A 24,661-nucleotide genomic window follows, 5' to 3' on the forward strand; every position below is an offset into this window, starting at 1 on the left:
AAGTATAATAAGATGTCTGAAGAACTGCATTACTTTTTTTCTCCTCTCAGGTGTGAGGCAGCTAGCCCACATATTCATCCTGTTGGGTGGTGTAAAGAACATAAAAGAACTCTTATCACCCCACCAGGTTTGTATCATGCTACATATCTGAAAGATGTAAGTAATAGCCAGCTGCATAATTACATCTTACACTGAGCTTATTGTTACCTCTTCTGATTTTTTTTCTCTGTAATTAAGAATTGCTATTACTGATTTTTATTTTTTATTGGACATAATTTATTGTGAGTAGAGTTATAATAGACATTAGCTAATAAGTATATACATATCTACTACTTCAATAAAGACATTCATTTATTGTAAGGCTTACATTGTGAAAGTGCTGATAATATAAATTCTAGATGCATGAGATTTCCCACATAAGAAAAATAATCTTCATGTGAACTAAATTGTTTGGATATCAGGAGCGATGAGACACCGGAACGGGCTGCTCTGAGAAGTGGTGGAGTCACCATCTGTGGAGATGTTTGAGAAACATAGATGTGGTACTGAGGGACGTGGTTTAGTGGGCATGGTGGGGATGGGTTGGTGGTTGGACTAGATGATCATAGAGGTCTTTTCCCACCTTAATGATTCTATGAGTCTATGATTCTAAATATACACGTTAATGTGGGGATAAGACAATTGCTTTATGCAATCAAGGGGTCAAACTTGTTAAGGTTCTTTGGGTCTCAAGAAGTGAGAGTCAACCATTATGAATGGAAAAGTGCTAATTGCTAGTAAGTACAAGAAAACCTCTATTTTTCAGTATTGATGTGTGTATCTGGATTAGCCCTCCATGTCAACAGAAAAAGAAGATGCTTGTATGTGAAGTAGTACAGACCACAGCTTTATAAAAGACTATGCTATCTAACATATCTCTTATTATATCTCTTATGCCTTTCATGCCTGTAAAGCTTTCAGACATAAATGATTTTAGAAACCAATATAAAGACTTGATAGCCTAGTACAAGAACCTGGCAGAGTGATAAAGCACCTGTGCCATTGTGACAGTGCTTAGGCTGGCTGTTTTACTATTGCTTTAGTAATTGAAGATATTAAAAAAATAGAATCATAGAATGGCTTGGGTTGAAAGCGACCTCAAAGATTATCTAGTTCCAACTCCCCTGCCATGGGCAGAGTTGCCAGCCTTTAGATCAGACTTCCCAGGAGCTCATCAAGTCTGACCTTCAATGCCTCTAGGGATGGGACATCCACAACTTCTCTGGGCAAACTGTTCCAGTGCCTTACCACCCTCTGAATGAAGAATTTCTTCCTAACCTCTAACCTAAGCCAAATCAGAACATTTGTATGCTAGGGCTTATACAGTTTTGTCCCAAAATGCTTAATATGATTTAAGTAAGGTTTGAGAAGATGTAGGCCTGATAACAAAAATTTGGCATGGTTTGTTTTTTCTTCCTGTATTAATTTTTAGATAGATCAGTTTTATGACTGAATCACCCCAGGATCACTCAAATACAACTTCTGTTACAGTAAGCAGGAAGGAGTGATTGGGAAATGCAACAGTTTCTCTTAGAAACAGTGGCTTATGCTGGCTACTTTTTAAATAGCTATTTTATTTGTGCTTATTTGTTAGTTTCATAGTGAATTGGAGTAGATTAGTTTTAAAAGCACAACTTGAGTTTGGAAGATAGGCACCCATGCAAGAAAAAAAGAGAAAATATTGAAAGAGTAGGGGGATGCTTATAGCAGTACTAAGGCAAAAGACCTAAAAGGGAAAAAACAATAAAACTAGTGTTTGAAATGGATTAAAGAAAGCATCATTGACTTTGATGAAATATATGTGGGTCTGAAGTTCACATGTAAGGCCCTCATCAGTATTTTCATGCTGATAGCTGTGAAGAATTTCAAAGAGAATAATAATCCATTTTTCAACTCTAAGAAGCAGTTTTATCCCATAAAATGCAAGTTGGTCAACTCTATAGTTGTACCAAGTTGTTCAACAGCTTGCTGATAAAGCTGAAATCTTAGAAGGGGACTGTACATTCTGGGTCTGTAGTGGAATCTGAAGCATAGAACAAAGCAGTATTACAAAGCTAAGTTAGGCATTCTGTAAATTATGCATAATTTTTTACACTGCAATGTTTAATTTTGCTAATATTTCTGTTGTGCCAGACTACCCACATGCTAAGCATTTTTCTTGGGAGAAGTATTTGGAAGAAACCAGCTCATTACCTGCACCTGCAAGGGCTTTTAAAGTGGTGAGAAAATGCTTACAATTTTATCATGCTTTTAAGTGCATATGATTAATTAAATAAGGGAATATATATATGGTGTTCTTATATTTCCCAGTGCATCCAATTAATTTGTTGCTTTATAGGAGGCTTACTTTTGTGCAAGTTCATAGTTCGCTATTAGAAATCCTGTAATTATTAATAATAATTGCTATTACTTTATTATTTTAATTGTTTCAAATGGAATTAAATGCAACAAAATATTAGTAATTCATGTAATTTGCTATGAGAAATTACTGCTTCGCTTTTAGAAATAATAAGATAGCTACTGAATCATCATGTCATTACTTGAACTTATGTATTTCTACCCCTACATTTTAAATGGTGCAGGAAATACAGTGAGAATGTAAGAATGATTATGGGAGGCCAGGCTAGTTGCCTATCTAGTCCATTCTCTTGCAGTAGCCAAGGGACAGTTTGTATTTAATATGTTTAGTAAACCTTTTCATCTCTAAACCTGTGAATAGGGCATTTGGACAGAATCCAGTGATAGCTCCCAAGTTTTTGAGAAGACTGTACTTTTATTTTGGTTTTGAACATACTACTTTCTTTCAGTGACATCTATCTTCCCTGTCAGCAGTGGCCTGATAGCATTTTCAGTGAGAATACAGAAGACCTCGCTGGTAGGAGCTAACATCAGATAGTCCATAGGCCCTAACCCCTTGCTTCAGAGCTCTCAAATTGGATTGTTTGAGATTTTCAGATTACGGTTACTAATTCTATATTCTGAACGCTTTGCTAAGAAGTGAATTACCAAAAGCTGAAATGTCCTTTCCAACCCGAGTTGTTTGAGTTTGAGAAAATTGGTTTGAATTTTCTTTTTATATTTGTATTTGTCGGAGGAGAAGGGCAGATTTGAGAAAAGAAGAAAGGAAGTTTTTGATGGATTTTAGACATTATAAGATCGGGTTTGAGTTTTTCTTCTGTTTCACATAGGTTTTTTTCTTTCCTAGAAACCTTCTCATGGCTTCCAGAAGAACATGAAACTTGAAGTGGTTGACAAGAGAAATCCAGTATTTATCAGAGTAGCAACTATTGTAGATACTGATGATTATAGAATAAAAGTAAGTTTCTCTGTCTTATTGTACCACCTCACTTCAGTTCCCAATTAGTACTTGTAAATCCAAAATCTTACAGTTGTAAAATTAAGCAAGAATTCAGCTGTGTCCAGCTAAGCTTTTACTTGTCCTTTTTCACTTATTAATATGCACATAATTCCTTTGGATGGGGTTGTTCTCTTGTCCTCTAAGTTACATTTGCTGACATAGGTAATTAGTAGAACTGAATATGAAAATTGCTTAGGAAACCGTTGATACAAAACATATGACCATTTTATTGAAAGAAGTGAAGATTTAGTAGTTAGGACCCTATAAAATATTTGTGCTGTTTTAACTGAATCTGTCCTTGTAAAAGTCCAAGAAAGGAGGGAGATACAAGGGAGAAATGAAAAAAGAACCCTGATCTCTTGTGTTTTATCAGAAACTTCTGCAATTCTGAAGTTTGTGATAATTGACTGTGTGTAATATAATAATATATATTGGATTTAGACTGGAATAATTTCAGATTATTTTTTTTTTTAACTGCAATTTTCCAGAACTTTTATGATTGAATTGTTTTTGCTTTGTTTTACAAAAGCAGCTTCCTCTCTGGAGCATTTGACTGTGAAGACTGGCATATGCCAGATATTCAGTTAGGTGGATATGAAAGATATTTGTGTAATGCATTTCATAGAGATTTATTCAGCATACCTGTACTTCAAGCAGTAAATGCAGCTGACATTTCCTTTTGAATCTGAATTAGTGAGGTAGAGAATCAGCAGATTTCATTTTCCAATTAAAGATTAAGTTACATGAAAAAGAAGGAGGGGGAAAGAATCCTCTCAAGTCTAACTTATTAATATGGTGGATTTGTAGCTTCTTGAATGGCAGTTTAATTGACTCCAGAGCATAGGTTGAAAAGGGCTCCATTTGAACGTATTTGTGTACATGAATCCACATGTGTACATGAGAGATCTGAGCCATTTGCAACTACAGAGGTTAAGTAATATTCATCTTTTGTTTGAAAAAACAATGTTGTACAAATTGGTGTTTTTTTGGGATGTCACATAACTTGATTTCTCTTCAGCTTCAACTTTTTATCCTGTATGACCTGATTTTAATAAATTATTACTTGTTTTGTTTTTTGTCCTTTTTTTGTCTTTTTTTTTTTTTTAATGGATAAATGCCTTTTTTTTTTTTGCTTACCACTCTGCTTAAATTGTTTAATTCCTTGCTTAGGTATTAAAGTGAGAAGTAAGCATGTTCTGCTGCAGGGATTTGAGCTGTTTTGTAAGACACAGTAAATGACCAAATGACACCTCTCTTCTTCATTCAAAGTGTGTTTGGGTCGAAAATCTAATACATATGTATTTTCAGTGTAACATCCATAGTTTTCTTAAAATGACTTCTCTAATGGAGATAGCATTTCTAGTGATTGCTCAGGGAAACTGTTCTAATAGGGAATCTTATAATCTAAAATATATTTTTCTCTTTTGTAAATGTAGGTCCATTTTGATGGCTGGGATAGTATTTATGATTATTGGACAGATGTAGATAGTCCTGATATCCATCCTGCAGGCTGGTGTACAAAAACTGGACACCCTCTTCAGCCTCCACTGAGTGAGTGAAATTGCATTATAATGTGGTGATATTAAAGGCCTGTGTACTAGCTGATGTTTCCTCTGCCAGTGTTGTCCAAAGAAAGGTAGCAACTAGGATATGCAAAATAATGTAAATGTGACATTTAGTGCAAAATCAACATAATTTAAAATGTCACTAATTAATCACTTTTTCGTAGATAGCTTTAATGACCCTTACTGTAACAAAATACATTTATCTGTGTGCATAAGAATTAAGAGTCAAAACCTGAAGTATTAGCAAGGATTTGTTGTGTGAGATCCAGGCCCTCTTGAAGCCAATGATAAAACTGCTGTGGTACTTCTACAGGGCCAGGATATTATTCTTAAGATCTTATGCCTATATCTTCTTAAAAGCTATTGTGCTTTTCAGCATAGAGTCCAGACTGCCCTGAGAAGGTGCTCTTTTCAAATGCTGCCAAATCCTCAAAATCAGCTAACTTCTTTTTTGTCTTCAGCTGCACAAAGTAGTCTTAATGCTGCCCATATTAGAGATAAATCAAACAGAAGCATAGTACCAGTAATAAAACTGTCTTTATCAGCTTGCCCTCTCTGAGAATTTGTTTAACTTGTTGAAGAAGTGGGAAATCTGTCATAAATGAGACTAGAGATTACAGGGAGATGAGATTTTGATGGCAAAGATATCCCTGCCATGCTGCTGTGCTTTTAGGTACATTGAAGTCACTTTATCCAAACTTTGAGCAGATGATTTTGAACTGAGTGCTCTTTTCTAGACTTGCATTGTAAATACTTGACTTGTAACTCTGAGCTTTGCACAAGTGCTGAGTGTTCCACAGCTATAACTGAGATCAGAAAAAGCTGTGCTTGGAAAATAAAAAACACTGAACTCTGAGAAGTTCTGAGAAGTTATACAAAATAACAGGGATAAGGCACACTCAGAAAGTGTTAATTCGTTACCTGAAAATCTCTGTGCTTCAGTTCAGCATTTCTGAAATGTCAAGAAAAGTGTTTCCTATCAAGACTGTGATAAGAATATATTCATTAGTTTTCTCTGCATTCCAGTGGTGCAATGATGACTGCCTGTTAGGAAGTTAATTGTTCTGCCTTCAAAGCAGAATCTGAATAGAATGCCGTAAGTAGCAAAGCACAAAGTGAATAATGAGAGTAAAATAAGATGCTGCATATCTGCTTCTTAAATTGAGATGTGCATCCTGTGTTCTGAATGAAGGATGAGTCCAGTGGGAAAAAGTATTTAGCTACATAAATAGAAAATATATCATACAGAAAAAAAAAAAATGAATAAGGTTGTGACATTTCTTTTACCAGTGATTGAAAAAATATATATATTTTAACCTAGCTGGGAGTGCAAAATATATAACTTCATTTTGGTGGAGGTGTTTAAAGAAATAAAACTGCAAATAACCTTTACATACAGGACATCATCTCCTCTATTTGTTCATGTAGGAACCACTGTTCATTTTTTCTAGTGTGTGATGGGAGGTAATGATATTTTTATGTAAGTTTAGATAGAAGAAGGAAAATGGACCATATGACAGAAGGAAAAGTAACTGTTCTTTAAATTGAAAAATATTAATTCTCTGTAGGAATACGATTAAAGTAGTGTGATTACTGAATAGTACAATAAGACATTCCTGTCTAATGGTATGGTCCACATATCTGTCTTTAATAGCAGGAGCTTTGTGTGAGTGCTGTGCTATGCTACCAATATTAGCCTATAGCAGTCATCATAACAGCTTTATGAGAGTCAGAGTGTTTTATCTTAAGGTATAGTGAAGTCACCATGATGGATTATGAACTTTCTGGTACTAGTTAGGGAATTAGGAACCACGTGTTGGTATTGATTTTAATATCACTTCACAGTGACGCAGCAGCTTTCTTACACAGACGCAGCTTTTTAAAATGGCATTGTTAGAGTTTCAATTTATTATGTGAAAGGAAAGCATTTGTTAGGGAGCTAGTTTGTGCAAAAGCATAGCATCAGTGTACTGGTTTGTTTTGCTTCTAGCATATACTTCCAATTACATTTTATTTTATTTTTGAGCTTAACTGACTCTTTACTGGAAAATTCAATTCTTTTTTTTACTTATTTGAGGGGAAACTGAGCTGCTTATTCAAGGGTTTACACAAGTGTAGATACTCCTCGGAACAGAGAAGAAAATATTTTATATTTAGATATTTTTATTTATTTCAGTAAGTTTTTCTGTGGTTTTGGACGTGTTTTCTTTTCCTAGGTTGTGCATGTTACCAGTGGATAGAGGCAAATTAGGAAATGTTCATACCATGCTGATTCTCTTTTTAAAAAAAACAACAAAAACAGAGCTTTTTGGGTTTTTTTGCTTTAACCTAGGTTTTATCTTTTCTGACTGAATTACTTATGAATTATAGGAAGAACTTTTTTATTGCCATTGAAGTTTTAGGAAGAAATATGGAAGAAATACTGAACTGTACGAGGAAGTATTTTGGTGGTCAAGTTACTGGATCAATTTTCTTGAGTATCTGGCGACAGGCTGGCTTGGTAGGCCTCATCCTAAAGAAGATCCTTGTAGAAGATGAGGTTCCCTGCAATATTCATGTGCAAACAGAAATGGATAAATTGCTTTTGAACATCAGTAGATCATAGAAGAATCATACAATTGCTCAGGTTGGAAAAGACCTGAAAGATCATCAATTCCAACCGCAACCAAACCATACTACCCTAACTCTAACACCCCACTGCTAAATCATGTCCTTGAGCACCGCATCCAAACAGTTTTTAAACACATCCAGGGATGGTGACTCAACCACCTCCCTGTGGAGCAGCTTGGTTGTCTAAACCTACCCAGTTTTGCATAATTTTCTTGCTTATCTAATTTGTTTCCAATTTGAAGTGTCCTACCTAACTTAGTCATTCCTCATAAGAGCGCTATTTCATACCTGGGTTGAGAGTAGGTCGAAACAGACAAAAAGATTTCAGTTCTGTTGTACTAAGATAAAGTGACCAGAAGAACAGGCAATATTTAAGTAGAATAATGATGTCCTGTCTTGTTCTGTAGTTATTTTCATTGTAACTCCTTCTATTTTGTTTGCCTCCTGAACTGTTACTGGTCACTTAGTATGTGTTCTCATGGAAGAACCTGAGGCCAATGGTAGCCTGGCCTGCCTCAGATATGGTGTGGCCAGCAGGACTTGGGAAGTGATTGTCCACTTGCACTCTCACTGGTGAGACCACACTTCAAATACTGTGTTCTGTTTTGGGCCCCTCACTAAAGGAGATGCATTGAGTTGCTGGAATGTTTGCAAAGAGCAATTAAGCAAGTGAAGGGTCTAGAAAACAGGAGTTATGAGGAATGACTGAAGGAATTGGGGTTGTTTAGTCTGAAAAAGATGAGCTCAAGAGCAGACCTCATAGCTCTCTACAACTGCCTGAAGGAAGACTGCAGTGAGGAGGTTTTTTGTCTCTTTTCTCAGATGACAATTGATAATACTTTTAGTATTATTTTCAGCCTTGTTTTCACCTTTTGTTTACTGGAAAATTTAAGCTAAAAACAGAGATCAGTACCCATTATTAACAGATTTCTTTCTTTAGGAACAACAGGGTAACTTATTTTGAATGTGCTCTTGCAAAACTACTTGTGTCTACTTACAGTTATTTAATGGGAGACAGGTTAGAAGTCTTACAGTTCCTCTAGGATTTGCATTGTTTATATAGATGTAGCCCTTCAGTAGAGATTTACTCAGAGTAGTTTTATTTCTCCATTGGAAGAGATCGTTTGACTCTCCGTCTTGCTTTTGCAAAATGTATTTAAAAGTACGTTAAAATTATGTATGTTGTATGTAATTTTTCTGACATACAGGTCCCTTGGAGTTAGTGGAAGCTTTGGAGCATGGAGGATGTCCCACAGCAGGATGTAAAGGAGTTGGGAATGTTAAAAGAGCAAGACATATTGGCCATCATAGGTATGTTCAGTGAAAATGACTTTTTTTTCAATTTAGTAATGTCTGCATGCATTTTTTTTAATTGTTGTTCACAAGAAAACGTATCCTGTCTGGAGAAAAAACCCTAAACTTTGTAAAATGAAATATGAAATTATTTCAGTTGCCATGGTAAGCATACTGAAATAAACATTAGCAATCTGTGACTTCATTTCACCAGATGAGATTTCTCAAACATCATTTTTGTCACTATTGATAGATTCTGCTAATCCAGATTTTCCTATGAAGATTCTGTGCCTTGCTGTTTGATTTGCAAAAGGTTATAGACAAATTTGTATAAAGCAGTAACTTTTGATCCTTTTGAAACCAGGTCACTAATGTTTTTTATCACTTGAATGTTTTGTTTTGCTCAGCAGGGGCAAAAATTTGCTTGTTGGCTTGAAAAAAATACCAAAATGAAAATTCTGATTCATACATTCCCAAATTACAGCCTGAGTGTTTATACTGAGTGTTTCTAAAGATCATTTTTTTGAGCACTTAAGTGTAATACAAAAAATGTGAATCTCTCAGGCTCTCCTGTAAGAGAGCTGACGTAGAGAAAGCAGATGTGTGGGAGAATAGAATGATGCATGAACACACAGGGACATGGGGATACTCACTAAGCCAAAATTTGACAGTTTTTGAAATTTTTATAGTATGAGATTAATCTTGAATATTTCAGTAAAGAAAATACAATTACTGTAATATGTTGAGAATTGAATATCATAAATAGCATCAAATAGCCTTTTCACAAATCAGTTTCCAAAATTTTTCTTTGAATTCTTTCCATTGAACAATCAAAGGATCCGCTAACATTTGTCACTTTGTGCTTTCTGCTCTAATGTCACTAGAGGATTTCTCTTTGGTAATATGTTTATATTTTTCAAGAATATTATCAAATGCTCATGATCCAAGAGACAGTGCAAGAGATTGATGTTTTTGGTGGCAGAATTGTATCCTGTTGATGAGAATTAGGCTACAGGGCTTTGGTGGCATATCAGCACTGCTTCAGATTATTCTCACTTTTTTCCTTCTGTCTTTTTCTGTTCATGTTCTTTTTTTCTTCTTTTTTGTTTGTTTGGTTTTTGTTTGTTTGTTTTATGCCTTTTCTTTTGAAAGACTTTGTTGATCTTAGCATGGTGTCTGCTTAAATAATCTATCAGTACTTAAGAGGTACTTGCTCTTTTTTTTTTCTTGCTGTAAAATCTTCCTTTTTAACTGAAAATCGTTTCATATACTGATAGAGTGAATCCTTTTTAGTATGTCCGATTGTAAGGCAATAATGTCCAATTTAGGATATTTTCCTTAACATATGCTATCTCATTATTTATAGTCAGATGAACATAACCACCATTCTCAGCCCAATGCTGAAACTTTAAAAATAAAAAAATAGGACGAAACTTACTTGAATGTGTCAGAAAAGTTCTTCATTTGTGATCTTCTCTCTAAATACATTTTGGCATTAAAACTTCTAATGTTTCTCAGGGAAAGGATGAGTAAGAGAGGTATGTTTAGTTAGTTCATGTATTCTTTGCTTTTATAACTATATTTTCCACGCTATTTAAAGTTATTATACTTACTCATCCTGAATACTGAGAAATGGCAATCTATTGTGTTTTATTTTTATTACAGTCTTAGCAATCCTGTCATTTACATATGAACTGATAGTTCTAAGAGATAAAAATATAAACAAAGAAATTTTGTTGATTGTAAAATAAATTTGCTTTTTCATAGCAAATAAATTAGCATCATAAATATCTTATTAATTTGCTCTCTGTGTTGATGTTTTTTGTGGGTTTTTTTATCTTGAGTGTTTATGAAGAAAATAATGAATTTCTTGTTTATCTGGTGTTTGCAAATTTGAGGGTCCAAGTCACCCCAAAAATTCTACAATTGTACTATTACTTTTCTTCTGAAATAACAAAGGCATTTTGAAATTGTTGTAATTATCCACGTCAGGTTTAAGTACCCTGGGTCTCTTATCTTGGCAACCCTGAAATGTATTTAACCATGCTTATCTCTTTTTTTTTCATGATGAGGTATGTCTGTCTACAGCATAAATTTCTGAGTGCAGAAGAGATTATAATTTAAAATGCTAAACAGTTCTGAAATCACGAGAACTTCTTCCTTAGGAAGCAGATAAAAGCCTAGATGGTTAATTATGTAATGGGACTAAAGCATTTATTTATTTTTTTTGAAAGCTGATGTTAATAAGGACTGTTTATCTATCACCAGTTGATCTAGTTTTGTTTTGCTGGGCACTTGAAACAGACTGGTGTGCATGTCAGTAGCATGATGCAGATTACTTGCATATTTATGATTAGGTTGTATATTGTATGCTTTCTAATGTTTAATCTATTCATTAAATCTGAGCTGTAATGCAAAACATTTGGTTGCAAGCAGGTCATTTGTGTTTTATATTAACTCTCCGTGAGTAAAGATCAAGTTTGCTTCAGCTAACAGTTCTCAATTGCATGATTTTCAGGCAATTAGAATGAGAAGAAAAAAAATTAGTTTGTAGTTCATAATTAAAATTGTGCACATTGCTGAAGAACGCAAGTTAAAATTTGTGGGGTATTATTTTCATACTAGTGACTGTAGTTTTTCTGTTAACTGGAAGTTTGCTCCTACTGTCAAATAAAGATGACATGAAGTAAACAATATGCTGAACTGTTTAGGAAGCAATAGGAGCAAAACATAAGCATGGAGAGCATTTTATTGGAGACATCATCTGTTATGTGAAAGTGAACTGAATGTGTCGTGATGAAGACCACGTTCTCAGAAAACTGTGGTGCAGAAGCACTGGAAGCCTCAGTTCACGAGGATGTTCCATCTATTTGTTCAGTATCTGTTGAACTAAATCTCATCTGATACTTTTGTCTCCAGTTTCATTTTCTTTTATGTTAAGGGTGTTATCCCCAGACAAATAGGTTTTAAGCTACTGTTGACTCTCTCTATATATAATATACTGTTGAAGCAACTTTATGCTAAAAAAGGATGCATTGATGATAAACACATTGTAAACTGTTGAGAGCATTTGTATCATTTGTTACTAGGATAGTTAAAAATATTTCCATAAAGTCAACTGAAGTAAAAACATCACTAACTAAAAATAATAATAACAAAAAAGCTTATAAAATATTTTTTTTCTTTGATTAAAAAAAAAATAAAATCCTAAGACAATATTCAGGAATAGTTTTGCTATTATTTCATAAAAATACTAGTGATACATAACTTGGATAGTGGTTCTACAGGTGGGAAGTAAGAACACAAGTGTCCTGTGCTGCTTTCTGTACTTCTTGGGCAGTCACCTGGTCACACTATACATGCTTCTTCTCATTAATAATCAGTGCATTCTTTGTTTGCTTTTTTTTCGTCATTCATCATTCCTGATTCTACAAGAAGAGAGGTTTTTTTTTAATGTCAGGTTTTTGCTCAATTTATATAGTGCTCACAAAGTAGTAGTTCCCTTTCTGCAATATACAGCAGATAGCTTAATTGCTGTGATGTGCTAATCCTCCAGAGTTGAAAGGTAGCTGATTACTTTCCTGTGGGGGGGCAGGGAGGATGTTCATTTGGGTATTTATTTACTGAAACGTGGGTTGAGCCTACTGAAGCAGCTCAGATGATAATAGATTATCTTCATGGTTTCAAAGATGTAAAGCAGCAATAGAAGATGTCTGGCATCATCAAACATACAGTAGGGATTTGAAATGAAGCTGCCACTTCTTGCCATGCTGTCTGTTCTTTTGGAAGACATCAGTATCCATAGGTCAAGGATATCTGATCAAATTGTAAATGGGTTTTGAACTTCTGCTGTTTTCTAAACAGTGTGTTAAGGTATGAAGTGAAAGCTGCAGCAAAAATCCATGTTCAAACTGAGGGAAGAGTTAAGAATCCTAATTTAATTTTTAAATAACCTGATGATCAAGACTTCTGAGCACTTGAGATGTTTCTAGAACTTAGTAATGTATACATCAAATACTTCTTTATGCGTGAATAATAAGATTAATTTTTTAGTCTTTGTAGTATACAAGCTCAACTGTACTGAAGGCTGGAGGCACTGAGATTCAGGACTGATTGATCTAAAGCCACCTAGTTCATACTGACTGTGCTCATTCGTGCTGTGTTTTGTTGCAACAAAGCTGACAGAGGAAATCATGAGCATTTGTTTTGTTGCTCCAAGTAATAGAAACATCAAAGGACTGTCATGGATTTTTTTTAACCTGATGTAGCAATTCAAATGATTAATTATGAAGAAAAACTCATCTGAATTTAATGCTGTAAAATTTCATTAATATTATAACTGTTGTTGACTGAGATTGTTCTTCAGCTTCTGTTTTTGAAGAAAATTCTAAGGGAAAAAAGCAAAACAAGCAAGTTCCAATGGAAAACTGAATTTCAAGACTCCTGCTACCTTTTAATTTAAAACATACTACTGATTTTGGCAATCAGAAGATCTACTAGAAATGAAATTGTACTGTCAGACTTCATTGTGATGTAAAGTCTATGTAATAATAATAATAATAATACGTAGCTGAAGTTAAATAGCTATGTGCTTGTGTTTAGTGGTTCCTTGAGATACTCCTTAAAGATGCTTAAAACATCCCTGTGGGGGATGTTGGAAGTTGAAAGAACATTACATGCTTTATTTTATCAGAGTGGCAGAACTGAGATTGACCAGTATATTCCCAAGTTTCTGATAACTGTATATTATCACAGTGGTATGGGTTTGTCATAGTATATAAATCCCATTTGTATTGGCTCCATAAAACCGTTTGCCAAATAAAAACCTATATTTTTCAGCTTATACTTCGTTTGAAAGTCAAAAAAGATGTAATTGTAATACATGCAGTAGTATAGAGAATTAAGAATACTGACCAACTTTCCCTAGTCCTCCTCTTTTCTACCTCATCCTTTAGTTCATTGTTTTTAGTTTTTTTAAGGTGTCGGGCAGACACCAACCCTCAGATAAAAATAAGCAAAAACCTAGAATGTAGGTTTTGTATTTTTTACATTTTAGCATTACAGAGGTTCTTACAATAATAGATAGGCAGGAAAGCATAATTTTATAGTTAGCATAGTTAGCCAGCTAACCAAAAATAAAGCATGTTTATCTTAAAGATATTTGAAGGCTGGGCTTTTTGTTGTTCACTGTCATGACATATATATATATACCTTTCAGAATTTGATATATTGTTTCTGAAGTATACCTCAGTGTATATTATGTATTAGGATGTTATACCTGCGAGTATGTTGACTGAAAACCAGTTGGACATTCTGTAGATAAAATCTTAGTTCAGTCTGGTGTGTTTTGCATTGTTTTGCATAGTTTGCAAAGAGTGCATGTTTGCACTCTTTTGCATAGCCGTAGAAATGTGATTGTGTTATCTGGAGTAAGAAGAATATAGTCAGAGGCATCTTCTATATTATGTGTAAAATGCCATGAAAGCTTTGTGAGCAGTCTAAACGTTCATCAAGCAATTTTCCAGAATGTATGCTGTAATATAAATTAATATAATTTGTATTCCATAAGTTGCTGTAGAAATGAAATATGAAAAGTATTCAGGTTGCCGTTTTTAATCAGTATATTTATTAATATTTTAATGTCTGACTACTTGCATTTTTTCTAATCTTCTCTATGTAAATTGATTCCATCCGCTTCTACAAAATTGGTCTCAAATGTCATTTCAATTGAACTAAGTTGAAGTCTGCAAAGTGAATGAAATTAAGGAAGCATTTCTCTTTTTTGCCTTCTAGTGCAGTCAGCTGCCCATACTCTGAGATGAACTTGAACAAAGAAAGCCTCCTACCTGATCGGCTCAGTGGGGAGTTGCCTGCAGCCAATCATGTCCCCAGAAACAGAAGAGTGGAAGCAAGGGAAAGATCCCCCTCTCCTATAATCAAGTAATTCTGATTGGACCCATGCCTATGACTAGCTGTGGTGCTTTATTTCAGTGTTGTGTAGCATGATTTGTAGTTGTGTAATATCTGGATAGTTTCGGGAAAACCTGTCTATTTATCTGCATTTTCATTTATAGGAAAGGAATGGTTTCATCAGTGCTGACTGAAAAGATCACTACTAATACTGATTCTACTATGTGTGATTTAATAACATTTCAGTTTCACATTCAGTTTAACTATGTAAGCTACTAGGTGGTTAGCTGGAATTTAAGATGGGTTGTTTGCCTGTTAAAGAAAATGATTTATTTGGGTTTCTTCTATTTGCTGGGGTGGCCTTACTGACATGGATGTAAATTAATGTTACTCTTTGAATAACCACTATAAATTCTGCCATTATTGTTGGAGTGGGGAATCGAATTACTGGGTGTGAGTTTTGCAAGAATGATGCATAACTCCATAGCTGAAGCTTCTTGAATGAGTACTGTGAAAACACAAATGAATGTGATGCCAAGAGACTTTTCAGATGAGAATTTTCTAACAGAAATTGTGAACACAAACTCCTGTGCTCATTTTGCGTTAGGGAGATGCACAGAGAGTTTAAGAAGGAATGGACAAGAGAGGCTTTCCATTCTTTTCAAGGGCTACATTAAAGTAAACGTGAAAATGTGAATGTTTATCCTGAAGATTCCTTCCATTTTCCTCTGTTATGACCAAGTATTTTCAATGGTATTTCAAATGAGATTCTTGGAGTTGGTTTCAGCTACATGCATTAAAAACAACATATTCAGCTGTCACTGAGCACTGTTGGGTTCAATTGTTCTAGAACGTCTAAAATTGTAGAAATCTGAACTAACCCTCATTACCTTCTGGCAGCTAGCCTGAATTTGGTCCCAGTGAAGCCACTGACAGTTTCACCAGTTTTCTCTGTAACAGGGACAGCATTCAGCACTTCTGTTTTAACAGTCCCAGCTGACAGATTGCATAACATTTGTAGGGTCCTAAGTGCGTAGCTGTGTATTGTAAGAGATGGGATAGGAGGAAAATATGATACTTTGAATTTTTCTTATGTTACAAATATTTGAAATGGAGAGTTTATTATCAAAAATAACATTAGGCAGATTCAACAGTAATGCTGTTGAATTGTAAGCAAGTTTTACCTTTAATAAGAAATGCTTTGTAATTTAAAGTTTTGTGATTTTTTTGAAAGTCCTACGTCTACTATCCTGTTGATGCAAGTGAGAAACTTCTGTGTATTCTTCTAAAAACAAAAACAAAAACCCCACAACCTTATTTTTTTCAATTACACTGATGATTCTTTATCCATAAAGAAAATAAAATGAACAACAACTCAACTTCTTTCTTTTTAAAACATTTTGTTAACTTATTCTAAACAGTGACAGAAAATGCCCGAGCCCTGGTCACATAGGCACAAAATCTGTATCTCATAATCGATCATCTGGGAAAACTGTATCAGAAACAACTAAGCAGGAAGACAGAAAAAGTGCATCTCCTTGCAAGAAGCCCCAGTTATGTGATGTGAAAGAAAAGAAGCCACCTGGGTAACTATCAGTTCCTTTCAAAGTATGGGTTGTTTAGAGACTATTTAAAATGCAGCTTACTGTAAATGCAGTACAGAGGTTTATCTGTGAAACTCTTGGAAGCAGTGGGGAGGAAGAAGAAAGTTCTTCATATTGGAAGAGCATAATAGTCTTTGTAGAACCAGAAAGGAATGGCGTGTCACGATTTATTTAAGAAATAAGTAATACATATCAGAAAGGATAGGAAAAGTACTACAAGTCAGAGAAATTACTGAAGGTAATCTCTTAACTCTTATGCTTAGAGTCTTTTTTTGACAAAGAATGACATGAGATAGTACATTGGAAAATAATATTTATGATATTATATGTCATTATATATATATATATATAAATAGAGAGAGGCTATCTTTGATACTGAAAATCTAATACACTTCTTTGGGGAAATATGTGAGACAACAGCATTCCTTTTCTAAGGAATAATTTAGTTACAGCATCAGCACATTATTTTATTTTTCTTTCCTGAACTAGTATTCACACTTTCCTTTAAGACAAAAGGTCCTGCAATAATACAAGGTTAAACTTTTATTACTATTCTTTGCTGTCAATTTTTCTTGAGAACATTCCTTCACATTATTTCTACCATCTTTGGGAAAAGATCTATTAGGAGCATCGAACAGTGTTAATATAAGTTTATCACAAATAAATAGCTTTAGTTAGTCAAACTCCATTGAATCTGAACAGCAAGAAAAGACAGAATGACAGCAGTGTAGTTTGTGTTAGTTGTTGTTCGGCATTTCAATCATATTTATAGTAAATTCCTTTCTTTTTCTTCTGGAAATAACCATTGACTTTACTGAATATCTATAAATTAATTGAAGAACAATGTATATGGTCTTTTTTTTTTTTTTTTAGAGGGTGTTGTATTTATGAAGCCATAAAATAGCAGACACATGTGCTATCAGTTCTCTGATTTTCATTCAGAAAATAACAGCTTTGTGCCAAGTTTGAACTGCCCAGAGGCTTTTTGAGTTGTTTGAAGTGTTTGAATGCACTGATGACTCTCTGCATTTTATCATCTAGTTTTCCACATTCTTTATATCCAGCGTAGCCAGGGAGAACTTTAAGTTGACTAAGCTTACTTTTAAACAGGTATGAGAAATGATATTCACAGCTTTAGGTATATTTGAACTACTAGAGTTATTAAATATTGAGCATCTGGTTATTACAATACCCAGAGGATATTTTCAGGTGTTTATTCAAAGTACATATGCATTATTGAAGACAGATATGCCTACTTTTGTGCTGTTCTGCACCTGAGCTCACTGTATGGATTTAATTATGTTTGTCTTCAGTACAATCATATATGTCTTTATGTTCCAGGTAATGTCATGTTTCATAGAAGTATTTGATTGAGGAACCAACCACATACACAACAAACCATGAGATTTGTTTTGCTGTAAACCAAGTCATGTTCAGCTAATTTCTAGTTCCTCTTTCTTTCTCTCTTAGCTTTTAACAGATATAAATGTAAGCAATGGAATTAAAGTGGAATTAAATCATGCAGCCTAATGTAGTGTGTGGCAACTCTGTCTATAGCAGAGAGTTGGAATTGCATGATCATTAAGTCCCTTCCAATCCAAGCTATTCTGTCATTCTATGATAAACAGATCTGTTTCTTCTGTGGTTTTGTGTTTTGAGGTTAACAAATCTTGATGGCTAACAGGATGTTAGCTCTAGTTTGGCTTTTTATCAGTGGAACACTGGTGAAGATGTTCTTGATTGATTCTCTGTTATTTAGTAAAGCGTGAGTTCATATGAGAGGGTTTCTTGTAGTCTTAAAGGACTTTTAGTCTGGTGGCTGTTTTAACAAAATGTTCCTTATGTACCTGGTATCTCTGAGAGCTCTGCATCTGTGATGATTTAGCACGAATTGGCCAGTGTCCTCAAGTTACTGAAAGAAAGAAGGAATGCACACATATTGTCAGCATGTTCATATAGTCTTCATTTCTATAAGAAGCCAGGCTGAAAATATCTCATGAGAGTATGAAAAAGAACTTCTCAATGGGTGGCTTTAAAATGAAAATATCCTTCCTCTCCCCTCCCCCCCCCCCCCCCCCCCCCGCAAAAAAAAAAATCTCTTATTTTCACTTCTCTTGCCCCATTTTTCTCAATAAATGTCCCTCTTTGCAAATGTTTGGGTTGGCAAAGCTGAGGGTTCAGCCAGAGTTACCAAGCAAAGAGTGATTCTATAAAAACCACTCAGTAAGAAGTAAAGCAAAAACTAAAAAGTAAAATATTTTCAGTGGGGTCATTAACAGCTGCACAGTGATATGTCAGTACAGTACAGGAGGTGGAACAGAGATGATCGTTGAGTTGAGAAAAATAAATAGATAATGTTTAAGACAACTCATGAAAGTGGCCTGGATAACCAGTAAGGCTTTATAGGAGATTCAGCTGTATATATGTCTTTCAGTCTATCCATCTTCTGCCGTGGGCACATCTATTACTTTCATTTGCATAGCAATTTTTCAGTTTCAATTATAAAGAAAAATATATTGATCTGGTTTATGTAATTTTAGTTTATACTACCCTTGAGCCTTAATTGCAAAATTAATGTCAGTAGGCATTAGTGTTGCCATCTGTGTAAGTCAGAAATTAGATCCTCTTTTTTAATTTTATGATGATACAACATCCTTTGTGTGAAAATCTTGCAGTGTTAGTAATGATCTAACATTGTTAGCAAGCAATATCATCATGCTTAGTGATTTTTATGATGTATTAATAAAAATGTACGTCTTATTTTTGTCAGAGGACTGCAGACAAAGGACTCTGTAAAGAACAAAGAGTGTGAAGAAAAAGAGACAGGAAATAACCTGCTCATTTCAAATGAAATTAAAGGTAACTTGTCAATGCTTCTTTCATTTGATATTAAAATCTGCAGAACTAAAGAAGTGTGACATTTCTTGTAATTCTTCATGCAACTGCATTGCAACTTACTTTTTACATTTGCTATTTGTATCCAGTTGGTTATTTTTTTGACAGTAGCACTTCCAGTGTTGTGTTTACCTTATAATCATCAGAGGGTTTCTTAGGAACTTTATTGCAGTTGTAAAGATGAGTGCAAACTGAATGCTGACATAAAATGTTTCCTTTCACTGACTTTTACAAATAGATAATTAAGTCAGTCTGAATGGTTCATTTATTGCTTCAAAAATGTACTGGGAAGAAGTTGAAGATGCAGAGTTATACATTGCAATTATAACTTAGTGTTTAGGTGACCTATTAAGTTCCATCTCAGTCTGTTGTGCAGTTGACTTTCTAGCAACTCGTGCAGAATGGGTGTTTTTCATGTAAGTTAAAGAGGGAAGGCTAAGATCTTTACTTTGTTAAAAAACTGGAGACTGTCCAGTTGAGGACCACCAAGACATTAGGTGGTGGTGCATGGTGGTAGAGTAAGAGGCATGCTCATAAGTTGCTTCAGAGGAAATTCTGTCTGGGTATAAGAAAGAATTTCTCACTCTGAGAAAAACTGAAATAGGATGCCCAGAAAAAAAACTTAGTTTGGCAAGATCCTTAATAGCCTAGTCTAATGGTTTGTTCTCAACTGAACATCATAAGGTTTCTAGAGATCTCTTCCAACATGGACGTGATTTTTGTTATCCTATTTTCTAGTTACATATAAAACTTTATAGAGCATTTTGATTTTGTCAGAAAGGACTGTTTGAGTAAAATTTCACCAACAAGCTTTGCTTACTAGTTAGGATGCTTTTCTGTGAAGGGTCCTGTATTTGATTTGTAAAAGCTGGAACACTTCCTCTAATCCCTGTTTAACAAAGTGATTCTTTGTCTTCTTTCTGTATACATGTTTAATGCCTGTTTCAAGCTATAACCAAAGAGCAGTAGGTGGGGAGTTTTATTTCAAATAGGTGCTCCTAGCCTGACCTAAAACACTAATGTAATAACCTCCTATGTGGGATAAATTATATATTCCAAACCAATCATACTGTGCTGGCAGAAATCTGTAATAGCAGTTTGTGTCCTAGCTGTTGGCCACCAATCTATGAAAGTTAGAACAGTAAGAATGCAGATATCTGTGAATAAGAGCAGCTTCCTGGAACAGAGATAGAATGGAGCCATAACAGAAGTGAGCAATCCAAACAAGAATAGTATAGAGATTTCTGATTGTATGAATGATTGCTACTAAGGAGTACTAGATATTGATTTGTTGTTGATTGTTTCATTCAGAAATGAATCCCAGAGTTTTTCCACAGTTTTATTCAGCAGCTCGGAGGCATTCTGTCCTGAGTTCATAGCAGATGTTGCTTTTGCATTTGCAATGGATCTAAATAAACATAGATGTCTTATGTAGTTTGACATCACTCCTTCCTCCTACGCACATCTGCAACTGCTGCTGCTCTCCAGACAGCAGCAGCAACAAGCAGTTTTTGGCTGAAGCTACTCTCCCACCTGCACATTACCTTTGAGGCGAGTGGGGTGGGATCGTCCTTCCTTCCATGATGGATAAGTGATATAAAAAGGGAGATGACCTTGCAAAAAAAAACATAGAATCACGGAGCAGTTAAATGCTATTTTCTAAATAAAACATTCAGTTAAACTGGGAGCAGGGAATTTGCAGACACTTGTGGGTGCTTTTCCTCAGGAGGACTGAAAAACTTTTTATTGTGGATGAGACATAAATGTGTGGGCTGGAGCTGTTCATCTGATTCACTTGGAATTTTATAGCACTGCAGTGCTGGTTTTGATGAAGTTTTACAGCTCAGCCTTGGCATTAAGTTAGTTCAAATAGTACTGTATAAATGTTATAAGTGGGTGTTATTTATTGTATCAAAATATTTAAAATTATGTGACCTATGGTATGATAGGCCAACAGTTGTGTTGGCATAGCATTATGTTGTATTGAAAGAACTTTTTCCCTTGTAAAAATAGTTATGTTTATATAGAACAAATATAATCACAATCATGCTGGAAGAAGTCTTATGGTACTTTTCTAATTCTGGTGTAAGCAAAACTGTACAGCCTCGTTACGAAGGGCTGTATATATTAATAGAAATGAATACAATTTTACTGTGACTGATCTCATTAGTGATCAAGGGATTTAATGCTTATTTACTACTTTCTCTTGTTGAAGTTGTGGAAGAACCCAATACCCAGAGGTTTCTGTCTCAACCAGTTGTTGTGTCATCAAAGCTGCAAATCCCCGGCCTACCCTTGCGCTGGGAACAGCAAAGCAAGCTCCTGCCAAGTGTAGCTGGGATCCCAGCCAGTAAAGTTTCTAAGTGGAGTACAGACGAGGTAGGTTTTCCTTGTATCTGTTGTCTCACTGCCAACATCTTCAAATTCTTGGTTGATTCAGAGCTACACATTAACCTAATAAATTGCAAATGATGACTTAGTACTTGAAGATTAGAGTCAGCTAGACCAGCAGATCCACAAAATGCCCATTCAGCTGCCATCTAGTCCTGAAAGCAGTGAATATTCATTTTGTATATGTATAGATATAGGTGTATGCATGCATAGAGATACACAGATAAATGTGTATGTATATATAAACAAGTAAATCTACGTGTATATTCACCGAGTTTAGAGAGGGAAAGAAAAGTGCTACGTAAGTATGGCCCAGCAGGTGCTCGAGGTCTACACTGATGACATCTAGCAGCATCACAAACATTTTGTGGAAGAGTATACTGGTCAGCTTGGACTGAGGACTATTCCCTATACATAGTTTGGATATGACACACTGTTCTAGAAAGTTAGAGTGTAGTGCGAAGACTGATAGTATTTTGATGGTCAGAGCCCTGCCACTGTTCAGGTGTGTAGTCATGCTTGGGCGGAGAAGGTCTAGTCCCTGCTTTATTTTCAGAGATGGCTGTAAGTGAAGCAACTTTCTGCAGATGAAACAGTTGGGTCTCCTCTAACCAGAGAAAAAAGAAAATTGAAATTTGATCAAGGATTTGCTAATCCTTCTGCTGTAAAGAGAGAAGAAGACAGAAGGCATTAGCTAATTTTGTTTGTGGAAAGAGAACCAGTAAGAGAAGACTCACAATTCTGGATCTTCCTGGTAGAATAACTGAGTGATTTTGAGGGAGTATCTATATTCCAGTCTTAGATGTCCTGTGCACAATAGTGATGTGTGCTCCAGCTTGCTAATCCCTCTCCTTACATGTACAGCTCTGTGATTCCATGCATTGACAGAATGTGGAAGACTTAAACTGAGGATGCAAAAACAGCTAAAAACCATTGCTTTAATGCTTGTAAGCATTTAAGATTATTTTGAGAAAACACTAGCCTTACTAAATCTGTCATTTTATTCTTTGTGGCAGGTCTCTGAATTTATACGGAGTTTACCAGGATGTGAAGAGCATGGCAAGGTATTTAAAGATGAGGTGGGTACATTTTAGTTGAAAAAATTACAGAATAAAACACTTAATGGAAAGATTGATTTTATTTTATCAGTAAAGACACATAAGAAGTGTTTGGATGAATTTCATGTTTGAAATCAGAAGCAAGTATATGGACTGTCAGGCTGTTTTGCAGCTAGTAGGGTGAGAAGAAAGAAGATAAACTAGCTAGGTCGAACAGGTCTTATCTGATCACACTTAAGCTCTTCCTCCTGACATAGCCAGTTTATGAATGTGATTTGAATGCTTCTAACTAGGTTAAAAGGAGTGTGTACTTACTTTGTGAGCATGCCAGGTGTGAATTTCTGGAATCTGAGATAGTTATACCATAGTTATCATTAGCAAGTGCGAGGGCTTTTCAGTACAGTAGGCCTTTATAATCTGTATTGGCTTTTGTGTTTCCTCTCAGAGGTTTGTTACGCCTAGTACTTCTTCATTCCAAAAAGGCTAATTGATCACAGTGCGAATAGTTCAGGTGCTTATGCCCACCAGGCCATATGAATGGGCAAAGTGTGATACTGTAATATCCCATGTCAGCCACCCTTGCTAGTGGAGAATAACTGTGGTACTTAAACTTGAGAAGGTACTTAAACTTGAGAAGGTAAATGCACCTCCTGAGCATGGCTCTGCTAATCCTCTCCTGTGACAGAAGTTTCCAGGCTGTGATATAGATTTTAATTATAGTTTCATATCTAAGGACTGACAAGTTGCATCTCTGGGCATTTTGCTCTTGTTTAGGTTTTAGGCATTTTACAATTGTATCTATGCAGATATCTATGCAAATCTATCTATGCAGCTATGCAGGCTTAATTCATCTTGTGTCACTTAGGAGGACCTTCCAAGAAGTTTAAAAATCAGTAACATCTGGTACACTGCTGATTGAATCAACAGATGGGAAGTGCCACAGAGATGGATAAATCCTAAATACTTTTGTTTTCAGAGGTGTAAGAAAATGGTTGCCCCCTCTAAGGGTTAAACTCCATTTGTCTCTCCAGGACCATTATCTGCCAGTGATGCCAACCAGAGTGGACTGGCTGGTATCTGTGCAGTTCACAGAGAAGTCATACCCCATCTACTAATTCTAACTGACACACAGGCATGAAAGATGCTCATTCTGGAATGCCCTTTTAAACTTACAACTGAAGGTCTTTCAGTAGGTGGAAGGTGTTGATTCAGACTTCTGCTGTGGAGATGAACCCCTATCCTTATGTTATGAAGTTGCAAAAAGCTGGGCACCCCCACACTGCAATGCTCCTGGTTTTAAACCCATCCAATTTGGTTTTGTAAACAAAATGAGTTGACAGTAACCATGATAACCATGTGGTGCTGTTCTCACTGCCGTGCCTTTCAGCTTTCAGTGTTGCAGTGTTCTGTCTTAACAGCCTGTCTGATTCAGAAAGCTTGTGTTCTGGTCTCACAGCAAATGAATTACACTAGTTCTATCTCAAGTCAGTATCTCTAAATCTAAGCAGTGCTCCCAGTTTAAACACAATTGACTTTTAGGCTTAGCTGTCCTGCTTACACTGAAAAGTTGCCGAAGATACCAAAGATACTGAAGTTTACCAATAAATATTTGCCCCAGTTTGCTCTGGAATGTGAGGGCTTTGGCTCTTCATGTTCTGATTTAGAATCCTGGTTACAGAATGATTTGCTTACAGGAGAATATTCACTTGTAATGTTTATTTAAAAAAATAGAAACAACACGAGAAAAATAAAGTTTTTTCAAAAGTTGCGTTTGTATCAGAGGCAGTTTTACCTAGTCTAACCCATGTTTACATTTGGGGCATTCATTTTAGTTTCCTATTGAATGGACAGAGAGAAGTAGCCTGAAGAGGGATTCGAGTTCTTTAGCTGGGTGTGAAATCTGGAGGCTTGCTTATGAAGGCTTGCATACAAACAAGG

The 24,661-nt window shown here is 35.4% G+C and overlaps 1 protein-coding gene across 12 annotated transcripts in view; it reads left to right on the forward strand.

The window, feature by feature from the left end:
* L3MBTL3 (L3MBTL histone methyl-lysine binding protein 3) overlaps positions 1-24,661 on the forward strand; it is a 75,665-nt gene that overhangs the window by 48,796 nt on the left and 2,208 nt on the right. For all 12 annotated transcript variants that reach the window (XM_048938132.1, XM_048938137.1, XM_048938134.1 and 9 more), the window contains 10 exons: positions 51-127; positions 2,173-2,258; positions 3,245-3,355; positions 4,834-4,948; positions 8,781-8,883; positions 14,659-14,805; positions 16,197-16,361; positions 19,150-19,238; positions 21,490-21,653; positions 22,682-22,744. In XM_048938132.1, the coding sequence (XP_048794089.1) occupies positions 51-127; positions 2,173-2,258; positions 3,245-3,355; positions 4,834-4,948; positions 8,781-8,883; positions 14,659-14,805; positions 16,197-16,361; positions 19,150-19,238; positions 21,490-21,653; positions 22,682-22,744 (1,120 nt within the window). The remainder of the gene's footprint in view (positions 1-50; positions 128-2,172; positions 2,259-3,244; positions 3,356-4,833; positions 4,949-8,780; positions 8,884-14,658; positions 14,806-16,196; positions 16,362-19,149; positions 19,239-21,489; positions 21,654-22,681; positions 22,745-24,661) is intronic.

Source organism: Lagopus muta, chromosome 2, assembly GCF_023343835.1.
Source record: "Lagopus muta isolate bLagMut1 chromosome 2, bLagMut1 primary, whole genome shotgun sequence".
In the NCBI taxonomy this organism is placed as follows: domain Eukaryota; kingdom Metazoa; phylum Chordata; class Aves; order Galliformes; family Phasianidae; genus Lagopus; species Lagopus muta.